Source organism: Suricata suricatta, chromosome 16 (genome assembly GCF_006229205.1).
Source record: "Suricata suricatta isolate VVHF042 chromosome 16, meerkat_22Aug2017_6uvM2_HiC, whole genome shotgun sequence".
NCBI lineage: Eukaryota > Metazoa > Chordata > Mammalia > Carnivora > Herpestidae > Suricata > Suricata suricatta.
The window spans coordinates 26,210,338-26,233,494 of record NC_043715.1 but is presented as its reverse complement, the minus strand read 5'-3'; the positions used below and the strand labels follow the sequence as shown (position 1 = coordinate 26,233,494).

The 23,157-nt window shown below is 43.6% G+C and overlaps 1 protein-coding gene and 1 long non-coding RNA gene across 5 annotated transcripts in view; one reads left to right on the top strand and one right to left on the bottom strand.

Annotated features, from left to right (window-relative positions):
• The window catches only part of RSPRY1 (ring finger and SPRY domain containing 1), a 43,514-nt gene extending 22,252 nt beyond the window's left edge, over nucleotides 1-21,262 (top strand). For 3 of the 4 annotated variants that reach the window (XM_029925059.1, XM_029925060.1, XM_029925058.1), the window contains exons 7-15: nucleotides 1,206-1,272; nucleotides 2,013-2,144; nucleotides 3,510-3,625; nucleotides 4,760-4,903; nucleotides 9,600-9,711; nucleotides 11,003-11,105; nucleotides 11,442-11,594; nucleotides 16,241-16,345; nucleotides 19,730-21,262. In XM_029925059.1, coding sequence (XP_029780919.1) covers nucleotides 1,206-1,272; nucleotides 2,013-2,144; nucleotides 3,510-3,625; nucleotides 4,760-4,903; nucleotides 9,600-9,711; nucleotides 11,003-11,105; nucleotides 11,442-11,594; nucleotides 16,241-16,345; nucleotides 19,730-19,826 — 1,029 coding nt within the window. In that variant the 3' untranslated portion in view covers nucleotides 19,827-21,262. The other variant, XM_029925061.1, reaches the window with a different exon arrangement.
• On the bottom strand, nucleotides 4,081-8,670 carry LOC115280278. Its single transcript, XR_003903729.1, has 3 exons — nucleotides 8,298-8,670; nucleotides 7,549-7,657; nucleotides 4,081-5,041 (listed from the first exon to the last, which is right to left on the bottom strand). It is a non-coding gene; the product is annotated as an uncharacterized LOC115280278 (long non-coding RNA).
• Nucleotides 21,263-23,157: the final 1,895 nt, after the last annotated feature.

Sequence of the window (23,157 nt, the reverse complement as noted above, 5' to 3'; positions counted from 1 at the left end):
GTTTCCTGGTTAACTAGGGGAACAGAACTACTCAGACAAGACAGCCTCCATTTTATGACAGGGTGTGATCAAGAGCAAAATCCCCTCTCTCAAACTAAGTGCCATACGGATACTGAGACGGTGATGGGGAGGTGGAAGATAGTGGTGGTAAGGGCCAGGAGAGCCATGGGAGACCTGCTTCCAGAGGAAGGGGGGACCTCAGCTGGCTCACTTCATAGGTTAGGATTTGACTGCGCACTGGAGAGAAAAATGGGTTTTGGCTAGGGCCAATCACCAGCAGAAGCTCAGAGATAGAAATGACCATGCTCCTGGCATATTACAGAGAATTGTCTAATCAGGAGACCGTGTTCAGAGACAGGAGGACAGGTCTGAACAGCCTGAGGAGAAAGGGCTCTGGGCCTGAAAACCCAGACTGAGGAATTGAAAGTGGATATGACAAGAAGCAGGGTACCGAACAGGCTTTGCTGCAGGGCATGCTGGTGGTTACGTGAGCGTTGCTCAAACTCTGAGCCCCAGGGAAGTGAGTAGAAATCACCTGGTGTTCTAGAAAGCTCCTTTGCAAGCTCCTAACCTAGCTGTGGTAAAGGATGGCTCTGAGAAGATGTGATGTTAAGCAGGTAGACCTTTCTTTGAATGATGAACACATGTGATGTGAAATTAAATGTAATTTAAAGAGCGCTCTCTCACCTACCATTAGCATTTATGGATTTCCTTGCAGAGAACAGATTGAAAACTAAGCCATCAGGTGTTCATTCCATCATTTATAATTTTGGAACCTTGTAGTAATGCATGGTTCCTTTAAGGATTCTGAATAAAAGTCATTCTTAGCTACAATTCGAGGTTTCTGTTTGACTTGCTTAAATGAATGTAAGAATCAGCATGGTTTTCTTTCACAAAACCCTAATATAAATGCTACTAAGAATAATGCAGTGCACTTAACAAAATACTTTTGAAATCTGCATATCTGTAAATAAACCCAGTGACTTCAAGAAAATAATATATAATTTTATGAGACTCTGTCATTGGTTCCTTACTACTAACAATATCAGCAAACAGAGGATTGAGGACTCAGATGAGTAAAACTCTTCTGATGGCACCAATAAAATCGAGCACGTATCGGGTAAGAAGAAGAAGTTGGTAACTCGCCACTCTGCAGGGAAATGACGTTTTTGCTTTTTGTTTCTCTATCTTTTGTTGTCTTCCAGAAGCTACAGTCCCACCCCACAGTCATGCTCTTTGCACTTATTGCGCTGGAAAAGTTTGCACAGACAAGTAGGTATAGTGACTTCTTCCACTAATGACTTGTATCAGCTGTTAAAAAACCTTATTTTTTGGGGCGCCTGGGTGGCTCAGTTGGTTAAGCATCCTACTTCAGCTCAGGTCACGATCTCACGGTTCATGGGTTCGAGCCCCACGTTGGCCTCTGTGCTGACAGCTCGGAGCCTGGAGCCTGCTTCAGATTCTGTGTCTCCCTCTCTGCCCCTCCTCCACTTATGCTCTGTTTCTGTCTTAATAATAAATAAACGTAAAAAAAAATTGTTTTTAATCTTATTTTTCTTACTTACTGGATGAGCTTATGCTTTGAGCCCCATCAAACAGGCACACGTTCTGTGTTTGTCTGGATAGACACTTCAAGGCCAGTGAATCAAAGCTTAATGACATGGTTATTCACTGGTCATTACCTAAATAGTTAGTGATGAGGGGCGCCTGGGTGGCTCAGTCGGTTAAGTGTCCAACGTCAGCTTAGGTCATGATCTCACAATTCACGAGATCGAGCCCGGCATCAGGCGCTGACAGCACTGAACCTGCTTGGGATTCTCTCTCCATCTCTCTCTGCCGCTTCCCCACTTGCACTTTCTCTCTCTCTCTCTCTCTCTCTCTCCCGAGCTATGTCCTTATTTTAGTTTCCAAGTTTTCTAATTGCCTCTCCTCACTCCTTCCCACCCCTTACCTGCCCAGCAAATCATCCTACTCTTTCATGGTTAATTCAAAGTTTATGTCTTCCCAAACAGGTGAAAATAAATTGACTATCTCTGAATCCAGTATTAGTGACCGGCTTGTCACATTGGAATCCTGGGCTGATGATCCTGATTATCTGAAACGTCAAGTCGGGTTCTGTGCGCAGTGGAGCTTAGACAATCTCTGTAAGTAAGAGTTGTCGTTGAATTAAAATGCCTGTTTCCCCTGCCAAACCCATTTCTTATATGGGATCACGATTGTTCATTTTGTAATAGTGTGACACTTTCCTTTTAAGGTCCTATACTGTAGCTTGGCTGTATTCTAGCAGAAAAATATCCTAGGGACCCTCTAGAAAGAATTAATATGGGATGTTTCTAATTTCAGCATTCTCCTATTCACAAACTCTTACTGGTACCCTACTTCCTGCTGCATCAGGGCCAGTAATCAAACGGCAGTGTCTAGGGATGTCTGGGTGGCTCAGTTGTTAAGCGTCCAACTCTTGATTTCAGCTCAGGTTATGATCTCATGGTTCATTAGTTTGAACCCAGCATCAGACTCTGCTCTCACAGCACAGAGCCTGCTTGAGATTCTCTGTCTCCTTCTCCCTCTCCACCCCTTCCCCACGTGAGTGTGTGCACCTGCTCAGACTCCCTTTCCCTCCCTCTCTCTCTCTCAAAAATAAACATTAAAAAAAAAAAAACAGTGGGGCACCTGGGTGTCTCATTAAGCATCCAACTTTAGCTCAGGCTATGATCTTGCAGTTCATGAGCTCGAGCCCCACATCGGGCTCTGAGCTAACAGCTTGGAGCCTGGAACCTGCTTCAGATTCTGTGTCTTCCTCTCTGCCCCTCCCCTGTTCATGCTCGCTCGCTCTCGTGCTCTCTCTCTCTCTCTCTCTCAAAAATAAATTAAAAAAAAATAGCAGTGTCTAATCAACTCTTCTGACACAAACTGTCTCCTCACTGACCTACAAGCAAGCCCCAGTCATTCCTGCCCCTGAGCCTCTCCCTCTCTTGGAGTTCTCTCTACTCTTCTCCCTATCCTAACTTGCGTCTTCAAAACTCAAGATGCACCTTACCTATGCCAGGAGAGTTGCTTCCAGCTTCTCTCGTTCCCCTCCAACAGCTGCTAGAACTAAAACTACCTGTACTACTAGCCCCCACTCCCCGTCCGTAGGCCGCACTGTGCGGAAGCACAGCGGGACGTGCCCGCCGCCTCCTGCTCCGGCTACAGCACTGGGCGGAGGTGCTTTGCACATGGCCTTTGTGGTGCCAGTGGAAGAACCATTCTGAGAAAGTATATCTGGCTTTTGTTGCGTGCAAAGTAACAAATACAGGGGACAGAAGCATGAGCCCCACGCTGCTGTCCTGGCCTGTCCTAACTTTTGCTTCTTTGATCCTCATATAGTCGTGCAGCAGCAAAGCCAAGGTCTTAAGTCTCCCTACCAAGTCTGCCATTTCTGAGCACCTGCACTTCTTCACCAGCGATGACACTAGCTCTTTCCCACAACAGCCTGCCTTCGAAACATGACCACTTTTTCTTTTTTGCAGTTTTAAAAGACAGTAGGCAGCTGACCTATGAGAAGGTGGACTTGAATAGCATTAGTGCCATGCTGAATAGCAACGATGTCAGCGAGTACCTAAAGATCTCGCCTCATGGCTTGGAGGTAAAGCTTTCGTGGATGGCATGTTCAGGGGGAAAGGTCTTGGTCTCATTTCCACACCATGGTCCTGAACAAGAAAGCAATTTTTGGCAGAATAGATGGAAGTCCATTTCGGACTCCAAGAGTGGTTAGAGGTAGAGGTGGCAGAGAGAAGGCGTTTGGGATATTACTTAGTCTTTTATATCCCACACAAGATATTCTCATAGTAAGCACTATACTATTTTTTGACAATTTGATTTTTTTTTGTAGTTTCAAGCTTTTATTTAAATTCTAGTTAACATACAGTGTTAATATTGGTTTTGGATATAGAATTTGGTGATGCATCACTTAGATACAACGCCCAGTGCTCATCACAACCAGTGCCCTCCATAATGCCCCTCACCCATTTACCCCATCCCCGCCGCCCACCTCCCCCTCAGCAATTGTTTGTTCTCTATAGAAAATTTGATTTAAATATGTCTGTTTTCAATCTCTGCCATTTTATTCAGCTAAAGGTATAAAGAGTAGTGTTTCTTACAGAGGCTTTTCCTTTTTAAATGCATGCATAACCAGTTGTAGTCTGTCTAATGCTCCTCCTCCTCCCTGTGCATTGGAAATGCTGCCGATTTTGTAGTGCACATCGGTGAACACTGCTTCTGTACAAGGAGGCACCACAAGGCACTAGACATGTCAAGATTAAAGAACTGTCTGAAGAATGGCTGCAGACAGCTCTTTGATCTTACGTATTGCCAAATGCCTCAGTAGCTTTCTGCTTTAGGTTATTTTTAGGTATCCCGTCTTCCACCCTTCAGTGTCCTTCCCTGTCCCCATCCTAACAAGTGCAGTTCAGGCCATGTTTATGCATCTGTAAAAGATTCTGCTGTACGTACTTGAGAAAGAAGCCAGTAGCTCTCATTAACTCTTCTGCGGCCCTCTTTGAGGCCTTCCAACCCAGTTAAAACTCCCTGGGGATAAAACTATAAAACAGAGTGTGCTTCATTCTGTTTTGCACTTTTTGTCCTTGGGGATGCACAGAGAAGGGAAGGACCATCCACCAGAAGCTTCAGTAAAGAAAAAGACATTCCTCCTCTGAGCAGTCACCTGTCTTTGGTGGTCTCCAGGTGTTGATGGTAGACTGACCTGCTTTGGTTTTGCCAGGCTCGCTGTGATGCTTCCTCTTTTGAAAGCGTGCGTTGCACCTTCTGCGTGGATGCTGGGGTGTGGTACTATGAAGTCACTGTGGTCACTTCTGGCGTCATGCAGATTGGCTGGGCCACACGAGACAGCAAATTTCTCAATCACGTGAGTACCCCAGAGAACGGTGTGAGCGGCCCAACCGCAGGTTTTTGGTGAGCGGGTGGAGGACATGGCTCTCTCAGGTGTGCACTGTCCTCGTTCCTCGGGCCGCACCACGTGCTGTCAGATCCTCTCAGGAGAGTGCTGAATGGATTCAGAAATAGCGAAACACAAGTGAAATTGCCCATCAGCATTTTTTCCCTTCAAGTTTTAAGTTCACGTTCGTTTTTACCTACAGGCTGGATGTGTCCTTTGTAGGCTGTCTCCAGCCCCAACCACATCTCTGGGACCCATGATTGCTATTACCTTGCATTTAAGCTTTAAGAACCTTGTAGGAATTCCCTTCCTTTCATAAAATACTAAATGGTGGCTTGACTTCTTTAACTTGACTTTATCTTGTGATTGGTAGGCACATTTGTTTTCAATATTTAGTATTTATCTTTTGCTGTAGAAAGCTGGGAGGTAAGAGGGAACATGAAATCCACTAGAAGAAGCAGGATTCAGCTACACTGCTGCTCGAGTGTGAGGGCTGGGCTTCCTCTCTTTCCTATAGATACTGATTTCTTGCCAATTTATACCCTTCTGATGCCCAGCCGGATTGGCTTTCAATCCAATTATGTTGTGTTATTCCAATTTTAAGCTGTTCGGAATCAATCCAGTTTTGATCTGGAATCTTTTGTGGATATATGATTTTTACCCTTTGAATTGGGAAAATACCTTGGATTATTTTGCAAATCTAAACAATAGTCTCCCATATGTAAGGTGCTAGGTTGGGTTTTAGAAGTAAACCGACAAAACCAATCTCAGCTTGCCTGCTCTTAAGTATAGCTTTAGAAGGACCCTTTCAGCAAGGCTGTATAGCATCTTAGAATTGTTCATGGGCTTTTACTAAACTCCTTGCTGCAGAGACAACTGGAGAAAGAGAGCCAGTGGAGGGGTCAGATTCTCGTCCAGGATAGAAAACTGGAGCCCAGTCTGCGATTGCTTTCGTTGGGACCTTTCTCTGATGAAGGTCCTCCTCGCTCACGAGGCCGTAATTAAAACCTGGAAGCGTGAGGCTTTATTGTGGCGCCATGTGGTCAGAAGTACACAGGTCTGGAGAACAGCGCCGGTCAGTCTCTTAGTTCCCACCCTGGGCACTGATTTAAAGCAGGTAGCGTCAACTACCCTGACAGCCTGATCCAAAGGAGGTCCGGAAGACAATTTTTTAGAACTTGGAGAGCAAGAATGCTTTGTTTCCAGGGCGTTGTCATCCGACTCCCACAGCAGTCCGCACTGCCACAATGTGCACTTCACAGATGACAAAATGGAGACTGGGTGGACCTAAGGAAAGTTGGGCTAGAATTCAGGTTCCTTCCTGTTCTTTAAGAGTCATTTTCTTTGCATTTGACAATGGGGAGAGTCTCAGAGAACTAGCTAGCTTCCTCATTTTGATGTAAAAAATTGTCCCAGAACTAGAAGAAAGATGGATTTGTCTAGGGAGGACGCTTGAGGATGTTTGCTTCTCATCATGTGGCAGCACCCACCACCCCTAACAGGCCTGCGTGTTGTACACCTGATTCTGAATGTTGTAAGTTCTTTTTAATATTTAGATTTTTAAAGTTTTAAATATTTACAAATGAGGCTGCCACTAATTTCTGCCGTATCATTGCAGAAATGTGGCTCCTCAAAGTAAGATTTTTAAAATGCTGTTTTCGTATCCTCGAAATTGCTTAACAGACTTTTCATTTCTCTTTTTAAAAATCAAAACTAGGGGTGCCTGGGTGACTCAGTCTGTTAAGCATCCGACTCTTGGTTTCGGCTCAGGTTATGATCTTGTGGTTCGTGAGTTCGAGCCTTGCATCGAATTCTGTGCTGACAGTGCAGAGCCTGCTTGGGATTCTCTCTCCCCCCGCCCCCCGCCCCTTCCCAGTGTGTGTGCTCTCCCTCCCCCCCCCCCCCGCCCCTTCCCAGTGTGTTTGTGTGTGCTCTGTCTCCCCTCCCCCCCACCCCTTCCCAGTGTGTGTGCTCTCTCTCCCTCTCTCAAAATAAATAAATAAACTTCAAAAAAAAATTTTTTTAATTAAAAACAAAACATTTTTTTTCCTGATCTAAGTACTTGTTGATTCCCTGTTAGAAATCATTGAAGTCTGATACCTCTTTTCCCAAATTTTAGTCATGTTGCCGTGCTTATAACTTTGCTTCAAAGGGGCATTGTTCTGGTAATTCTTTTTTTTTTTTTTTTTTTTGCCTGCACAGACGGGGTGTGGTTTCATGGAATAAGTCATCCCTAAGATACACCCAGTCTCTAAAGACTTGAAGTCCATCCACAGTGCCTCTTCTTTTAACTCTTAACTGCTTGAGCTTCAGTTTTGAAAGGATGATGAAAGTGTTGGGTTTTCATTAAAATGAGAAGCTTAAGGACAGTTCTTGTTCAGACAGACTACAGAATAGTTTGTCTTGTGTTGTGTATTTATGGAGGTTTGGGTGAAGCAAGTTTCTAAGGGTGCATTTTGAAGTCTCTGAAATATCTTTTGCCTTTATATAAGCATCTATCATGTGACAGGTCTTTCACTTGCCGTCTCTAAGTGATTTGAGAGTTTGGGAACGTATTATTCTCCCATTTAAAGATAAGGAGAGTAAGATTCAGACAAGTAAGTTTAGAAACTTACCAAACATCACCCGGCCTCCAGGTGCTGCAGAAGAATCAAAACCCTGGTCAAAATAAGCCATGCTCCTTCCCCTGGGATCCTCTTCCCTTGGAGAAAATAAAACCACTCTCTGAAACAGAAAAAGGGAATAACTTGAAAGCCTGTTGGGAACTCCCAGACTGTTGAGGAGTTTGGGAACTAGGCAGGCACCAAGGCAATATCAGAGCCAAGAGACAGGAAGTACAACAGCCAGTGTTTTAGGGGCTACGATGCCAACACTTCTGCCACAGTCCTAAGCATCCCTCTGTGTGGGCCACACGGGGTGTCTGCTGGAGGGGCCAGCCGGCCAAGCCTAGGTTCCCTCCTATCCCTCCACCTCCTGAGCAGGCAGGAGGACACTGTCTCTTCACTACATTCCCTAAAACAGGAAGGCATAGGGATGCTGGACAGTGGAAAACGAGGACGCTGTCCACCACATGGGAAAGAATTCAAAATATTTCCTGAATGACAAGTTATGGATTAAGCTTTTTGTTTTCAGTAATGTTTCCGTTACTAAAATATACATGACTATAAACAAGCAGATCAAAACTATCCCTCCAAGTACTGAGTTAGCCTCCGTGTTCTCTCATTTATCTGTCTCAGCCAGAAACCACAGTCCTGCTGGGGATGGTTTCAGGTTGACAGAGGGTGTAGGACATCTAGAGTGCTCTCAGAGATGTCAACTCAAAGGGATTTTTAAAAGTGTATTTCTGCTTGGCAGAAGTACCTACTTTTTAGCCTGTAGAGGTTGATCTCTGGTTGAAATCATTACGGTTCCACCCTTGTCTCACAATGCCAGGCTGCAGTAAAATTCATCCCAGTGTAGAAGGCAGTGCATGGTAAAGGTCTGCTCTTAACCAACTCTGTGGCTAGGAATCTTCTAGGAATGTCTTTCAGTTGTTCCACAGAGGACTTGGTAGTGCATTAGAGAGTGAAAGCAGAAAAGAGTTGCTTGCCTTTTGCCTATGACCAACACCCATAAAATAAAAAACCATTTTTCCTTGTTCGGGCTTTGAAAGGAAGGATAACGAGAGTGTTTTCAAGTCAACTGATGACTTTCTTCTCTGTCTAAAGACAGTTAGATGCAAGTTCATGTAACTCTTGAATAATCTGAATAGCGCATTCAGAACAGCTGGTTCCAAAGCCTCACTATGGAGAACACTCATCAGAATTCAGTATATTGTGGTCCCAAGTAGTCAAGGAATGCATTCTAGCCTTTTCTCTGGTCGATCTCCTCACTGCATTGTTTATCAGCAGAGGAAAAGCAGACCATCCTCAGGACCTGAGATGTTACTTGGATTTGGCCCACATTTTCAATCATTTTCTCCACTAAGAGTCTTTTACCATGAACCTTTAAAGATAGCAGTTGTTTGATCTGCATGCTTCTCCTGTTTGTTCTGTTTTTTCATAAGCACTTAAAATAATTTAAGAGCCCATCCACCCTTTTAACAATGAATCATTGTGAAATAATGAAAAGGCAGTAAGAAATAAAAGCAGCAGCCGAGGACCAGTATGCTGCTCAAAATGAGCCCACCTCAGAATAGCTATTAGCTGACTGTCCACTGTAAGTAACCTTTGTCTTGTCTCCAGTTTTGAAATCTGAGTGTGTGGTTGGTTAAAAGGCTGCCACATGCAAGAAACGTGTTTGCCCAGCCACAGTGAAGTGGGAAGCACACCAGTCTTAGAATCAGAAGATTCCAAGGTCCAAACTTGGCTTTCTTAGTAATGATTTGTCCTTGGGTGACGTGGTTTACCTCTCTGTGGAGGTGGAGTAGGATGCCTCCAGCTCCACAATGGCTCATGAGAATTAAAAGAACTAATAAAATTGTTGGTGAGGTCACTGTCTTGGAGATACATGTCACAGAGAGCCAGGCTTCCGGGTCAGCATTTTGGTGTGTTCTAAGAACCATAGGCTCTCTTCATCCGGAAGGCTTACGAGTCCAGCCACTGGCTCTGTGGTTACAGAAGACCCACTATCATTTCCCAGAACGCAGTAGAGCCTTGCTAATCTTCGGGGCCCTGTCTCCCTCCAGGAAGGCTATGGAATTGGGGACGATGAATACTCCTGTGCCTACGACGGCTGCCGGCAGCTGATCTGGTACAACGCCAGGAGTAAGCCTCATCCACACCCGTGCTGGAAGGAAGGTACTCATTCCTCTCTGTCATGAATGTATCGACCGAGTTCAGACATCTGGTTATGATGAAGACATCTATTGTCTTAGGCCCTAAAATGTTTTCATAGAAGAAGATGTAATGTGAAAAGGGATGTGAGCCTTTGTATTCCTCTCGTGGATGTGAATGAACAGTGTTCTCCTGATAAGTTCCCCTCTGGTGGAGCCCTTCCTGTAACAAAATCATTTCAGACTATAGAATTCTTCATTTAGTTTGGAAAATGATAAGATTAATATGAATTCTAGTTTTCTTTCTGAGTATATGTGTTTTTTTTAAGATTTTAAGTAATCTCTACACATAACATGGGGTTTAAACTCACAACTCTGAGATCAAGATTTGCACGCTCCACCAGCTGAGCCACCCGGCCGCCCCTCTGGATATATGCTTTGAATCCAAGCATTCAGGGGGGAGGTACTGAGGAGACTGAAATTGTAACGGCAGTAAAATGAGGATATTTTTAGAGGCCAATGGCTGTGGAATAGGCACTAATCAGTGGCCACACTCTGGGCCCCACTAGAGCAGCTTTTAAGGATACAGGGTGCCTGAGGGGTTCAGTCAGTTAAGCATCTGACTTGATTTCGGCTCAGGTCATGATCTCACGGTTTGTGAGATCGAGCCCCATGTTAGGATCCATGCTGACAGCACGGAGCCTGCTTTGGATTCTCTCTCCCTCTCTCTCTCTGCCCCTCCCCTGCTCATGCTCTCTAAATAAATGAATAAATAAGGCAGTGTCTGCAGAGACTGTCTCATTTTTCTTTTTCAATAATTTTAAAAAGGGTTACTGAAGTAACATGTTTAGCATAAACATTTGGATAATAGGGGAAAGGAACAAAATCAAAATCCTTTGTAATTCCTCCATCCATAGACCTTTTTCTAAATACTTAAATTTGGTGTGTGTATTTATTTTATTGTCACTCTTATGCTTTGAACAGGTTTCCAGATTATTAAATAACGTGATATTTTTTGGACGTTTATTCATTTTAAAGGCGAGCATATGCGCACGGTGGGGCGGGTTGGGGGGGTGGCAGACCAAGAGGGAGAGAATCATACTCTCTTTTACCATCCAAGTGCCCCCGCAGCATTTTCTTCTTAAAGGTAGACTAAACTATTAGATCAGTTGCAGAAGAAGCAAGATTGGTGAATGCATTGATACGTAGTTACAGATGCAGACTTCATACAATGAACTAAAACCTTTGAGACACTGAGCAGAGTCCTGGTGGTAGTATACACCCCAACCCTCACAGTGTTTCACTCTCTCCTCTAGGAGACACAGTAGGATTTCTGTTAGACTTGAATGAAAAGCAAATGATCTTCTTTTTAAATGGCAACCAGCTGCCTCCTGAGAAGCAAGTCTTTTCATCTACTGTGTAAGTAGCTTTCCTCAGTCAAAAATCCGAGTAGATGCATGGAATTCACTTTTCTCTAGAAAAAGACTTTGTCCATTTATGTAGTCAGTTGTGATGAGAAATCATTTTATTTCAAGTAATTGGGGACCCATTTGATCATACCTATAACCGTCCTGAAGCTTAATATAAGAAGATGAGGTGAGGGCATTGTCAGGGTCACAGCCCTGTCTAGGTTCATAATCAGAATCTGTTACCCTTCCTTTCTACTAGGCGATAATGTCTGAAAACCACTTCATGTATGAGCTTTACTTTGTTTTCATGAATCCTCTTTGACCTTGTACTCCTTTTATTTTGCAGATCTGGATTTTTTGCTGCAGCTAGTTTCATGTCATATCAACAATGTGAGTTCAATTTTGGAGCAAAACCATTCAAATATCCACCATCTATGAAATTTAGCACTTTTAATGACTACGCCTTCCTCACAGCTGAAGAGAAAATCATTTTGCCAAGGTAAGGAATCTGCTTAAACTATCTGCAGACTTTCATGTGCATCTCATGAGAAACTGAAACAGTTCCTGAAAGAGTTTTTACAATTAATTTTGAAGACCTGAATAAAATGGATGAACCTCCTAGGAAATATAAATTACTCAAACAGATCCCAGAAGTGATACAAACTAACCAGTTATTATTACAAAATTAATTGAAACGAAGTAAGAGATATGTCCCCAAAAACACACCAGATCTGGGTGATTTCACAGAAGATTTCCACCACATTAAAAAAAATTTTTTTTAAGTTTTTATTTATTTTTGAGAGACAGAGGGAGACAGAGCATGAATGACGGAGAGAGAGAGAGGGAGATACAGAATCTAATGCAGGCTCCAGGCTCTGAGCTGTTAGCACAGAGCTTGATGCAGGGCTGGAACTCCTGAACCATGAGATCATGACCTGAGCCAAAGTCTGACACTTAACGACTGAGCCACCCAGGCGCCCCTCACTACATTTTTAAGTAACAGATAACTTTATCACTATTTAAAATGTTTCAGGACCCAGAAAGAAAGAGCACTTCCAAATAATTTTTATGAGCTAAATAATACTGGTATAAAAACCAGACAATATAACACATGCACAAATATACACAAAAAAACCCGTGCAAACTAACTTTACTAGAATGGCAATGAAAAATCCTAGGAAATCAAGTACATTTTTTAGCAGATGTACTTTTAACTTTGGAGTTTATTGAAACGTACCTCTCTTTCTCTTTTTTTTTTTATGCTTATTTTTGAGAGACAGCATGAGCAGAGGAGGGGCAGAGAGACAGGGAAACACAGAATCCGAAGCAGGCTCCAGGCTCTGAGCTGTCAGCACAGAGCCTGACACAGGGCTCGAACCCACAAGTCATGAGATCACAAACGCACAACTCTCCACCGACTAACCCCCCCACAGGCCCCCCGAAACATACTGTTGCACTGCCAGCATTGTTCCACATCCATTAGGACAGGGAATGCTGTCTTGGATAAAATTTCACAGCCCTTCTTTGCCAAAAAATGTGATCAGCATTAATTATCTCCTTGGAAGAATACCTGCTTTTCTTCCTTATGAGATGAACATGGTCTGTTCCTTAAGCTGGGAAAGACTCAAGCTGCTTCCTGGTAATGACCTAAACTTGAAGCTTGTTTCTCAGTATGAACCAAAGCTTATCATTTTTTAACTGAGCGGTTTTCTGGACCTCTGTGAGAAAGGGTATCCTTGCCACGTGTGTTATGTCAATGACAGAGACCGCGCTGGCCGTGACGTAGCCCGTGTTGGGCTGTCATGCCCCGGAAGGTGTCTGTAACGTAACGTTGTAATCCTAGCTCTTGCTTTGGCTTGGAAAGCCGTCTGTAAACAGCCCTTCTGGGCCGTGCTTCACCTTGGACATGGTGTCTCAAGGCTGCAGAGTGCCTCAGTAGTTTCCACACGAACCGGAAAATGTCTCTGAGTGACCCAGCAGCATTGCCTGCTATGGCAGAAGCTCTGTAATATCGCGAGAACAGCAGGGCCCCTCACACACCAGCTCAGGACCTGAGGTTCATTCCTAGCACTTCCCTTCAGCTTGTCTTGGTGCCTGACAGAGATTCTGAACTTTAAATTCCTCTTGGTGAAAGTCTGAAGTAACACCTCTCTCGTCTGCCATACCTCATTCCTTTTTAATTTAGCCTGTCTTACTGGATGTGGCCCATCGCTGAGCCTGCCTTGTGACTGACGCACACCCTGAAAGCTGAGGGCAGGCTCCAGTTCCCCTGGAGGCTGGCCTTAGTTCAAACTGCAGCAGCATTTAGAGAGCCACCCCTGCAGGATTAAACTTAGTGGAAGTCAGATGGCAATAGGTGCCAGCTGTTCAAAAGTCTCCTTTTACAGGCAGCCCCCAGGTCCTCACTCAGTACCCTGTCGGGTCAGCAGCCAGGTGCAGCCTGCCTCCAGTAAGAGCAGAGCTCCAGGCGAGGGCGTCTTACACTGCACCGCCTCAGACAGTGACACCAGCACAGGAGTTGCTGGAAGCTCACTGAGTGGCCTCCTCAATGCCACAGAAACCTCCTGCCGCTCCCTTGCACCCCTTTAACAGCCCAGGGTGCCCCTCATTACTGCACTGGGTGTGAATGTGCCTAAGACCGTTTTCCTGCTCCATTAACATTTTTAGCCTGTGTTCCAAAAGCCTATATTCGGCTTGTGTTTGTTTATTCACTGGAATATATTCCTTTCTAGCTTCACGGTACGAGATCATGGCCCTGTTGTTATCTGGAATTTTGTAAATTGCTCTATATTATGTATACTCTCCGTCTCTAATTTTCCTTCATTTTTTTCTTCTTCTTAACCTTTTTATTTGGAAACTTCAAATACACACAGAAAAAAAGACTAGGACAGTGAACCCAGTCACAGGCAGGGTTGGAGAGGAACTACTGTCTTCCTTCATCTGTTAATAGCTCCGTTTTTATTCCAGGTTCCCTGGCCATAATCCTGCAGGATTTGACACCTTACTTTCTGCCACTCCTATATCCTATTCATCAGAATATACCGTGGGCTGTGCCTTCAGAATATCTTCCATGTGCAACTGCAGCTTGTCACCCTCACTGCCGCTACCAGTCCAAGCTGCCATTATTATTTTTTTTGCTCTCCCTGTTCCTACCTAGACTCCCTTCAGTCTATTCAACACAGCCTCCAGAATGATTTGTTACAACTTAAGTCAGATCGTGCCCTTCTCTGCTCACGAGACTCTAGTAGCTTCTCATTGCACTTAAGATAAAAGCTTAAATCCTTATAATGACCTTCCAGGCACTACACAATTTGTCCCCTTCTCTTCTGTGTTACTTCTCTGATTTTATCTCCCACCTTCCCTCTCCCACTTGCTCACGCTCTTTATTCAGCCACCCTGGCCTCCTTGCTGCTCCTTAAACATACCAGATCTATTATAGCTTCAGGGCCTTTGCACTTGCTGTTCTTACTGCTAGAATGGGCCAATGTGTGTTTTCCAACACCACCAGGCAATTAACTCAATTCTGACACTGCCTACCTGGAGACAGTCAGTGTCACATCCCACAAGTTAAGGGCTCAGTCCTACAATGCTTCCCTCTACCCTGACTTTAGATGCCAGTCACAAGTCCAGCTTCCTATGTTTGCATCTGGCTGACTCTGACTCTAAATTGAATGTTCCCATGACCCCCTCATCAGGTTTGATTAATTTGCTAGAGTGGCTCACAGAACTTGGGAAAGTAGTTTCTTGACTAGATTACCAGTTTATTAGAAAAGGATATAATACCAGAATAGATGGACAGTGAAGAGAACAGGCATATGGTAAGGAGCCCTCGCACCCTGGGAGTGTGCCATCTCCTCAGATCTCCACATGTGCACCAGCCTTGAAGATTTTCAAACCCTCCCCACAAGGGTGTCTGTGATGGCTCCATTACAGAGGCATGATGGATGAGAACGTTGGTCATTAGTGATTGGACTCCCATCTCTGGCCCCTCTGTCCTTCTGGGAGGGGAGGGGAGGAGTGAAAGTTCCAGCCCACCAATTAGAATGTTGGTTCCCTTGGCAGCTAGCCCCAAACTTTGCAAACGCTGCCTAGTTAACATAGCAAAAGACACTTATTGCTGTCTTCTCTTAGAGAATTCCCAGGGTTTTATGACCTCCCGTGCCAGGAACCCAGACGAAGCCCAAATATATATTTATTATAAGTTATAATATCACAAATGGTGTGTCTCCAGATACCCACAAGACTCAGTCCCTCACTCTCGTCATGGCATAAATGTGACCTTAGTGAAGTCTTCCTTGGCTGTCATATTTACAATTGTATCTCCCTGCTTCTCATATGCACACCACCTTCCTCTTCTCCCTGCTGTTTCTTCATACTGCTCATCAGCACTTAAAATTCTGATATTTTACTTTTTTACCTGGTTTCTTTCTGTCTCCCTTCACTGGAGTGTAAGCTCTCTGAAGGCAGGGATGTTTTTAGTCCTCTCTTCACTGCTGAGTCTCCAGGCTCAGGCCAGTGTCTGGCACACGGTAAGTCTCAAGGTGACTGGAATGAACGTTTCATGTTTCTCGTGCCCAGCGTCAGGGCTGCACTTTTAGTGAAGGAGTTCGTCCTGTCCACTTTTCCATTTCAAACTGGGTGAAAGTGTCATGCAAGGATTCTAACCTGAGGGGTGTGGACTTCCAGAAGAGTCTGTGCTGGCCTATCGTAAGCACCTGAGACTGTATAAAAACTTGTGTGTGTGCATTTTTCTTTGGAAAGACTGCTGCTTTTCATCAAACTCTCAGAGCTGTGTAACTCAAAGGTGAAACTTTGGTGGTAAAACAGTATACTGAACTGAGAACCAAAAGGGTGGCATTCAGTTCCTGAATCTGTTTCCCACATGTGTGACTTCTGCAGAGCCCTTCCCTGGACTGTGTTTGCCTATAAAATGGGATTGATCACGCCTAAGTCATTCTCTACCGTAGAAAATCGCTGTCCGGTTGAAATGAGATGCGTGTGTGCTAACTTTTCTGAACAAAACTTAAGGAGTGCGTAGTATTCTTCCCATGTACAGAGCATTTTCACAGCATTTCATATGCATCACTGCTCATGGGCCCATTGATTTATTGATCAAATAAGTTTCAAACTACGCTTTCTACTCAGGCACAGGCGTCTTGCTCTGTTGAAGCAAGTCAGTATCCGGGAAAACTGCTGCTCCCTGTGTTGTGACGAAGTAGCAGACACACAGTTGAAGCCATGTGGACACAGGTAAGAGGGTTTGCTCATTTCTTCTTTTTTCTATTACATTAGGCAAGATTTCATCCTATTCTTGAATTGGTTTTAATGTTCTCAGAGAGGAAGAAATTTTCCTCTGTCCAGGGTTCTCCTAGCTGGACTAAGAATTAAATGTCTATGATACAGATTAACAGGAGAGAATCAAGTTTACTTATGTGCACATGGGGAATCCACACAGACATGAAATTCCAAAGATAGGCAAAATGATGAGTATATGTCATCCTCAGTCAAGGAAGGGGTAGGGGACCGGGGGTAAAAAGGGAAGGAAAGCCATTAGCAAGAAGGCAGAGGGGATGTTTGGAAGACAAAGGTTGCCCTGTTATGCAGATATGTTTCTTAGGTAAAAAGTGATCTCTATTAATAACTCTCTTCCTGGGAACAGGTCCTCTGTTTAAATTCTTTTTAGGCAGTTGCAGGGAGGTCTGAGTTTCCTACTGAGTCTTTTGGACCTTGATTGTTTTCAGCTCAGAATAATCTGTGTGTCTTTGCAGCCGTCTTGGGGCTGCCTACCCTTGGACCCTCCACAATGTTACCAGTTCCACAGCTGTTCATCAAAGTTTAAGACATACAAAGTGGGCTGAGTGAGAAATTGGAGTTTGCATGGCTGTCTCCCAGACAGTACCTGAAATAGAAGAAGCTGCTTGATGGAAGGCCTCTGTTTTTATCTTATTTACTCAGTACTATATTTTAATACCGGTTTACAAAATGTAAAAGGCTTAATACTATTTATGAGCCTCTTGGGAAATCCCTTTTAGTCTTATTTTTAGGGCCCCCTCATTTACTCGCTACTTACTCCCGTAACCATTGAGAAGGCCGCACCTCCCTCCCATATAACCAAGTTGCAATTGTACGAGATGAACTAGAAGGCAGCCAGGATCCTGCAGGATCGTGTCTAAACATCAGCAAAAGCAGCAAGTACGATGCCCCCAAGAAGGCCTCTCAGCCGAGTCTGGAAACAGAAAGAGATGGAGGACCTGGACGGCTCAGTCGGTTAGACATCTAACTCTTGATCTCAGCTCAGGTCTTGATTGCAGGGTCGTGAGTTTGAGCCCTGCGTTGGGCTCCACACTGGGCACAGAGCCTACTTAAAATTAAATGAATTTAAAAACAAAGAAACAGGAGCAGGGCAGTGTGCTGGCCCTGACCTGGCCCAGGCGTGCGTGCTGACTGTGGATGAGCAGTGCCCAGGCCAGGCTTCCAGGCCAGCTCCCTATAACGCAACACATCCTGTCCTCCCCTGCTCTTATTTTGGCCAGAGCTTTAGCCACCAGGTCTCCTGAGGGTCCAGAGTCTGAGTGATGAACCCCAGTTGTCACCTCTAGGTGTGGCTTAGCCTGGGCCTTTCAGTCTATCTTGCCAACTTTTGCAGCGAGTTGTTATCTAAACGGCTGTTACGGGAAACACATGCTGTGTGTGTATCTCTGTCACGGCTCACTGTACGAGTTTCTCTTCTGAAGGAAAGGCTCAGTGACTCCAGCTGTAGCTATTCCCTTGGTATCAACTCTGCAGCCTGGGATTCTCAGTCTGACCACCTTTGAAGGTTTTCATTATCAGGGCCTCACAGGCAGATGCAAAGTTTAAAGGATGCATATCTTGATATCCTCTTTGGTCTTTGTTCCTGGGGGGATGTTACGATCCAAAAGAGCAGTATCTGATCTTACTCATCTTTGAGCTCTCTGCCTTCTCAGTGATTTTGCTCACAATGAGCACTCATTCATATAAAGAGTTATAAGAAAATTTAGCTCAGATTTCAGCAGCAACAACAATTTTAAAGGGGAAGGGGGAGAGAAAGGAAATCTGAATAAACTGAATGATGTGTGCTGACCCTGGGAAAAAACAGACAACCGAAACATTTCTATTACCACAGAAGAAATTGAAATGACTTTCAAAGATATACTTGCCCTTTGCTTCCTCCACCCGAAGCACTAAGCCCAGATGGTTTCACTGATGAATTCTTTCAAACTTTGAGGGACTATATAGATTCTATTTAAACTTGTCCAGGCCATGAGCACCTGGCTGGCTTACTCAGTGGAGCATCAGCTCCTGATCTCGGGGTTGGGAGTTTGTGCCCCACTTTGGGTATGGAGATGAGTTAAATGAGTAAATAAATAAGGGCTATCTAAGAATATGTGCCAAGAAATATGTGGTGCCTATAAGAAGAAACTTTCAAACTACTAAAGAATGCAAGGTAAGATTTGAATACATGGGTCTGTTCTTAGATAGGAAGTCCTCTCAGTGTTGTAAAGGTGACAATTTTCTCTAAACCTGAAGTTTAATCTGGGTCAACATTTCTTTTTCTGAAAACAAAAATGCTAATTTAAAAGCTTATATGCTGGGACACATGGGTGGCTCAGTCAGTTAGGCATCTGACTCTTGATTTTGGCTCAAATATTGATCTCACGGTTCATGACTTGGAGCCCCGTGTCAGGCTCTGTTCTGCACTGTCAGCATGGAGCCTACTTGGGATTCTCTCTCTCCCTCTCTGCCCCTCCCCTGCTTGCTAGCTCATGCTCCCAAAATAAATTAAAAACTTTAATAAATTAGTAAATAAAAACATATGCTATACATAAGAAAAGAAAATTCTGAAAGAGAGGAATTATGAAGGAGACCAGACTACTTACCCCATCTTTTTTTTTTTTTTTTTTAATTTTTAAAATTGTTTTTTATTTTTGATACAGAGAGAGACAGCATGAGAGGGGGAGGTGGAGAAAGAGAAGAAGACACAGAACTGGAAGTAGGCTCCAGGCTCTGCGCTAACTGTTAGCACACAGCCTGACGCGGGGCTCAAACCCACAAACATGAGATCTGTCCTGAGCCGAAGTCGGAGGCTTAACCGACTGAGCCACCCAGGCGCCCCATACTTACCCCATCTTAAGATATATTAAAACAAATGTTTATAGTTCGCTCCCAGTATATAAAAAGAATGGCAGGACCATGGAACAGAAGAGAAACCCAGAAATAGAACTAACCACAAATGAAAATTTCACATATATAAGCCTCGTGTCAAACCTGTGGTGCAGGATGGACTGATATTTGGATAAAGGGCTAGCTGTCCGGGAAACAAGTCACATCGTATTTCTACCTACCGTACACAGCTGTAAGCTTTTGCAGTGTACATACAGACTATGTGGAAGAATGTACTTGAACTTTTGACTTGTTCCTCACAAGAGGATGATGGAGGATCAGAAATGAGAGGGAGACTTCTTGTTTGTTCATATATTTGCTTCATTTTTTAGCCATGTGTAATGATTACCCTTTCAATTAACCAGCTTGTTAATATTTTAGATTGAGTCGGCACATTGTCATTTTGACCTTCTGAAGCATTAACCTAACTGGCACTTGTATCTTTCTCCTCAGTGACCTGTGCATGGATTGTGCCTTGCAACTGGAGACCTGCCCGTTGTGTCGCAAAGAAATAGTGTCTAGAGTCAGACAGATTTCTCATATTTCATGACACATGTGAAGAGTCATCACGGACTTATTTCTACTCAATTCCAGCCAATGTTGAAGAGAAAAACAAAGAAAAAAAAACATCTCTAATCAGTTGTGCGCACATTGAAACTTATAGCCATGGCCAGATTTTATGCTAAAAATGGTAGTTTGTCAAAGACAAAATTCTCTTAGAATCTAACCCAACTTGCCAGCCCTGAGAAATTCCTTTTAAGGCCAAGGAAAGCTGAGTGCTAACAGCTAGGCCTCTGGTACTTCCATGGAACACACTAGGAGACGTGCCCTCCAGAGTGCTGAAACCACACCGGAATTCTCCATGTTGGGTTCATGTGAATGTCTAACAGGATGTTTTCTCTCCCCTTCTAAAGTTTTTATTTGGGGCAGAAGTCATTCTGGAGAAGTAAATGACAGCGGTTCTGGGTTAAGCATAGCTTCCCACCGGTCAGAGGGACCCCGGTGTGTTAAGCGCAGACATTGCCCTGCAAAACTTGAATCCAAAAACCAGAACCACACAGGTCAATCCTGCAAGCAACACGGAGGGCCCAAAAGAAGGTGCACAGACTGTGGAGAAAACCCAATTTTTGATATTTCTGTGATTCCAAAGAACATTGTAGTTTTTTTTTAACTGCAGAAAACTGTTGTATTTTCACATCCATGGTGTTTCTATCCAGTTTCAGTATCCACATTTTGTGAGGAAAAAATGTTTTAACAATGCAGGAGGAATTCTTAAATCAATTGCAATGTTAGACTGGAGAAAATTTGGTATTTAGGGTATTTTTAAGGTACCATCAAATCAGGTTTTTTGGTTTTTGTTAAAAATTTTTTTTAATCAGTATTGTTTCTGGAAGTAATATACTTTGAAACTCTTGAACTAACAGTCACAAAAACTCTTAGAGGACAGTCTGAGAGCACGTATTCCTGTTGTTTTAAATAAATACCTGTTTTTGAATAGTAAATTCAATCATGGATTGCTGACTATGTCTTCATCAAAAGTGTTAATCCCTCTCAGGGTCTCTGGTGAAGACCTTCAAGAGTTTGGTTTTTTTCTCCCAGAAAATTGGAAGGTAGAATTGTAAATCCACAGAACTTATTTTATAATGGTGTACCTCAGCAGCTGCCTTTCAATTTATGCCAAGTCCTTACTGAGTTTATACTTGAATAGTAAATACGTCTTCTGGGTTTTACAGTGTCTTAAACTCAACGCACATCTTTTTTTCCTCCTTTCCCACCCTTTCTTGTTTGTAATTCATTAAACTGTCCTATTACAGAGATGATTTCCTTCCTGGCCGTACTTGTTGGGGTGCTGGATTTTTTTTCCATGTCTTTAGTCTTCCGTAAATTCAAATATATATATAAATATATATATATATGTTCTCTTCTTAGCTTGTGGTGAATACAGTAATTTGCATTGAAGAAATAAAACATTTGTTGCCTTTTTGACTAAGATTTCACAACTTTTAAAAAAATTTTAATGTTTATTTTTGAAAGAGAGACGGAGCATGAGTAGTGGGGAAGGGGCAGAGAAAGAAGGAGACACAGAATCCGAAGCAGGCTCCAGGCCCTGAGGTGTCAGCACAGAACTGCTGGACATGGGCCTTGAACTTAAAAAATGCAAGATCATGACCTGAGCTGAAGTCGGACACCTAACCAACTGAGCCACCCAGGTGCCTCTGATTTCACAACTTTCATTGGGGCCTGCTGCCAAGGTCCCAAGACCTCATCCTCTCTGATTTAAGGGCTACTTTCCAGGGTAGGAAAAAATCAAGTATTAGAATTAAGAAGCAAGGGTAATCACTTACTCAGCCCACAGATCTTTACTGAGCACCTAGTACGTTCTGGGTACTGTGCCTAAGTGGTATACAAAACATGTTTGTGGAGCTGCTGGTAGTGGGGAGAAGACCGTATAATTTTGTTTGTTAATGCCTTAAAAGTCAAGACTAGGGTGCTATGAGAGAAAATGAGGGGGACTTAATTTAGATGGGTGGAACGGGCAGAAGAAACCTCCCTGAGGAACTATATTAGTAAAAACTCCAAGGGAAAAGTAGGCCATGGCCAGGCAGACTGAGGACAAGCTTCCAGGGCTGTATAGCTCTGGGGACACAGCATTACAGGTGAAGGCCTAAGGAGAACAGGAGCTCAGCCTCAGGATCCGCTGGAAGGCCCCCGCAGCTAGTAAGACAGGAGCGAGGGGGTAGAAGAGTTTGGTCCCGTGTTGGAGAGCTGAAGAGACTGCTCACGAAGCCATGTTAAGGGTTTTGTATTTTATCCCAAGTGCAATAGAAAACAAGAGTGTAAGCATGAAAGTGCTTTGATGAATCCTTTTCAAAGATAGCTCTGGCATCTATGTGGACAGTGGAAAGGGGTGAAGTGGGGGTACAGGACAGGACAAGCGAAATGTGGAAATAGTAAGACCAGTAGAGAGACTCTGAAGTCCAGCAGAGAAGTGAAGGTGGTCTATAAATTCAGTGGTGATCTAGTAGAATTAATAAGTAATCTGTCACACATCAAAGGAATGCAGGAGCCTGTTAGCTTTCTAGAAATCTACCCTTGAGTTTTGTTCATAAGATGGTCCAATTCTTAACTGCTAGACCATAAGACAAAAGGACTTCAATATTGATAAAGGTATTTGGGATGGAAGCAAAGTTGTACTCTTGGAGCTGCTTCAAAGGGAAAGACCACATAGAAGAGAAAAAACCAGGGAACAGCAAGCAATGTGGAAGAGAATGGACAGATTTATATTCTGCACTGCATGTAAGCATTTTAAGAGAAATTGAAAGCTAGGCTTTTACTGATGATATATGGTGCTAAAGGGGAGAAAAATTTAAGTAATGGCATTTCTCCAATGATTCATTGGGGTAATGCTACCAGGGTTCCAGCCCAAAAAAAAAAAAAAGGTTTTAGTGAATTGTCATCTTTTTGGAATGAGAGTGATAAGGCAGGGTAAAGTTATGGTTCCATTTGCACACCAGGAAACGATTCAATCACAGAAATCAATTTCATTTGCAGAAAATGATTTTTGCATGAAATTTCAAACATTTTGAATATATATCCATGAAACAACTATCCACCTAAGATCAGCTCTTTCCAAGATTGTCCATTATTCACTTAAAACCATTTTTAATGTCAGGGCGCCTGAGTGGCTTAGTCCAACCCTTGAGTTCAGCTCAGATCATGATCTTGGAACAATGGGATCAAGCCCTGTGTTGGGCTAACGCTGAGCATGGAGCCTGCTTAAGATTTTCTCTCCTTCTGCCCCTCTCCCCTGCTCATGCTCACTCTCTAAAATAAAACAAATTTGGGGCGCCTGGGTGGCTCAGTAGGTTAGGCCTCCGACT